The sequence below is a fragment of the Olea europaea genome, chromosome 21 (assembly GCF_002742605.1).
Source record: "Olea europaea var. sylvestris chromosome 21, O_europaea_v1, whole genome shotgun sequence".
Classification (NCBI taxonomy): domain Eukaryota; kingdom Viridiplantae; phylum Streptophyta; class Magnoliopsida; order Lamiales; family Oleaceae; genus Olea; species Olea europaea.
Window position 1 is genome coordinate 11,064,006 of NC_036257.1, and position 2,011 is coordinate 11,066,016.

A 2,011-nucleotide genomic window follows, 5' to 3' on the forward strand; every position below is an offset into this window, starting at 1 on the left:
TTTTTTTTGGAGTTATTGTAATTTATGATAGTCCCCTTTCTCATATTATTGGACGATTTTGGATTATCCAGGTGAAGGTTCTTTTTCTTATACTCATGGATCTCTGCCGGAGGACGGCAGTTCTGGTACATCCATTGCCCGTTTCTCAGGTTGGAAGCAGCAACATCCAGGTCCGTCTTCATTATATTGATGGAAACTACACTGTTTTGCCGGAGGTTGTAGAAGCATCTCTGGGCCCTCATATGCAGGTACTTCTGTCCGTTGAATCTATATCTGCTTTCAGTCATGAACTATTTGCCATCATGCCTGAAGTGATGTTGAACTCGAAATAAAACTGTTGTGTATAAATGGACGAATTCTCCATTTATTAATATATTTTCTTACAGAACATGCCCCGGCCTAGAGGTGCTGATGCTGCAGGTTTACTTCTCCGTGAGTTGGAACTCCATCCTCCAGCTGAAGAATGGCACAAGAGGAACATGTTTGGGGGACCTTGGTCTGATCCGGATGATACTAGTCTTACAGATGATGGTACTAGATTTAACAGCTTATCAGATATGCTTGATTCTGTGACATCAGAGGACCGTGTTTCTCATTATGGAGCTCGTGGTTTGTGGCCAAGGAAACGTAGGATGTCTGAAAGAGATGCAGCTTTTGGATTGAACACTTCGGTCGGCCTTGGAGCTTATTATGGTATTATGGGTTCCCGAAGAGATGTCGTGACAGCAGTGTGGAAAACAGGGCTTGAAGGAGTCTGGTACAAGGTACTTTCAGTTGGTGTTGAACTTGATATTTTGCTGTCCAGTTCGCTTGTTTTGTCCTTGATTTCCCTGCTTCTGTATATTGTTTCCCGTCTGCAACTCTTTCAAGTTAGAGAACCTTGATGCAATTCAAATACTTACCTTAGAGAGTAGAAGAATCTATAAGGTCGTTCTCTCTTAAGTCTTGGTTAATCGGTTTTCTGGGATTGTGTGTGTAGGTAGAACATTAGCAACCTTGTCGATAAAAGATAACTTGGATTGTGACAAACGGTATTTATGGAGGAAGTTCTTGTTTAAATGATCAAAGTCCTACCAGGTTAAAAACAGTCTTAGATGCCTGGCCTATAGCAATTTTTATTTAGGTCACCTAACTATTTTCTGGCCCAAAGCAGTCACATGACTTTCATTTTTGCTTTAGTTTAGGACTTCGCCTCCTGCTGGGTGGCAAACAGTCTTGCTGGTCTAAATGTGCTTTTGAAACACAGTTTCTTAAAGAAACAAAAACCAAAAAATAATGATTAAGAAAGAATAATTTTAGTTTGCAGCCAGCTGTAAATGAGCTTTTTCTTTCTAATTTATGATCCTTTGTTTGAATTTTGTCTCATTGCTTATTAATTTTTTATGCAGTGCATAAGATGTTTGCGGCAGACTTCAGCTTTTGCTTCTCCTGGTTCTAGTGCTTCTTCTAATCAAAATGAGAAAGAAACTTGGTGGATCAGCCGCTGGGCATATGGATGCCCAATGTGTGGGGGAGCATGGGTTCGAGTCGTGTAGAATATTTCACTTTGGTCTTTCAAGCCATGCAAATGATTGGAGTCTTGCTGACCATCTCAATGTGTATGCACATAGATGTATTGTAGTTTATTCACCCAAGTCATCTAGTCAGTGTTGGTCACAGGATTTGGCCAATTGCTGCGTCGAATTATTCATTCTTGGTTCAGGCATAAAAAGCCTTGTGGGCGAACACGGAATTCTGTAGATGACATACCTAGTAACATATAGGTGTTTTAGGGTCTCTGGATGATTGTTATGAATATTGAGAATTCATATATATGTAGTGGGTTTTAGGGTTGATATCTTGTACATTGTTACTAGTAAAAAGTATTACATGATCACGTTGCTTGTCTATACTGCAGTACTTCATGGTACCTGGGCTAGGCTAGGCACGTCCATTCTTTTAAAGGTCTTCAGATTCTCAAGGGTAACTCGCTGGGGTTGCTTCATGCTCACATAGTTTCTAATTAATTATT

The 2,011-nt window shown here is 40.2% G+C and overlaps 1 protein-coding gene across 2 annotated transcripts in view; it reads left to right on the forward strand.

Moving 5' to 3' along the window:
• LOC111370623 (mediator of RNA polymerase II transcription subunit 16) overlaps positions 1 to 1,889 on the forward strand; it is a 12,072-nt gene extending 10,183 nt beyond the window's left edge. For both annotated transcript variants that reach the window (XM_022992430.1, XM_022992431.1), the window contains 3 exons: positions 72 to 248; positions 387 to 764; positions 1,389 to 1,889. In XM_022992430.1, the coding sequence (XP_022848198.1) occupies positions 72 to 248; positions 387 to 764; positions 1,389 to 1,535 (702 nt within the window). In that variant the 3' untranslated portion in view covers positions 1,536 to 1,889. The remainder of the gene's footprint in view (positions 1 to 71; positions 249 to 386; positions 765 to 1,388) is intronic.
• Positions 1,890 to 2,011: the final 122 nt, after the last annotated feature.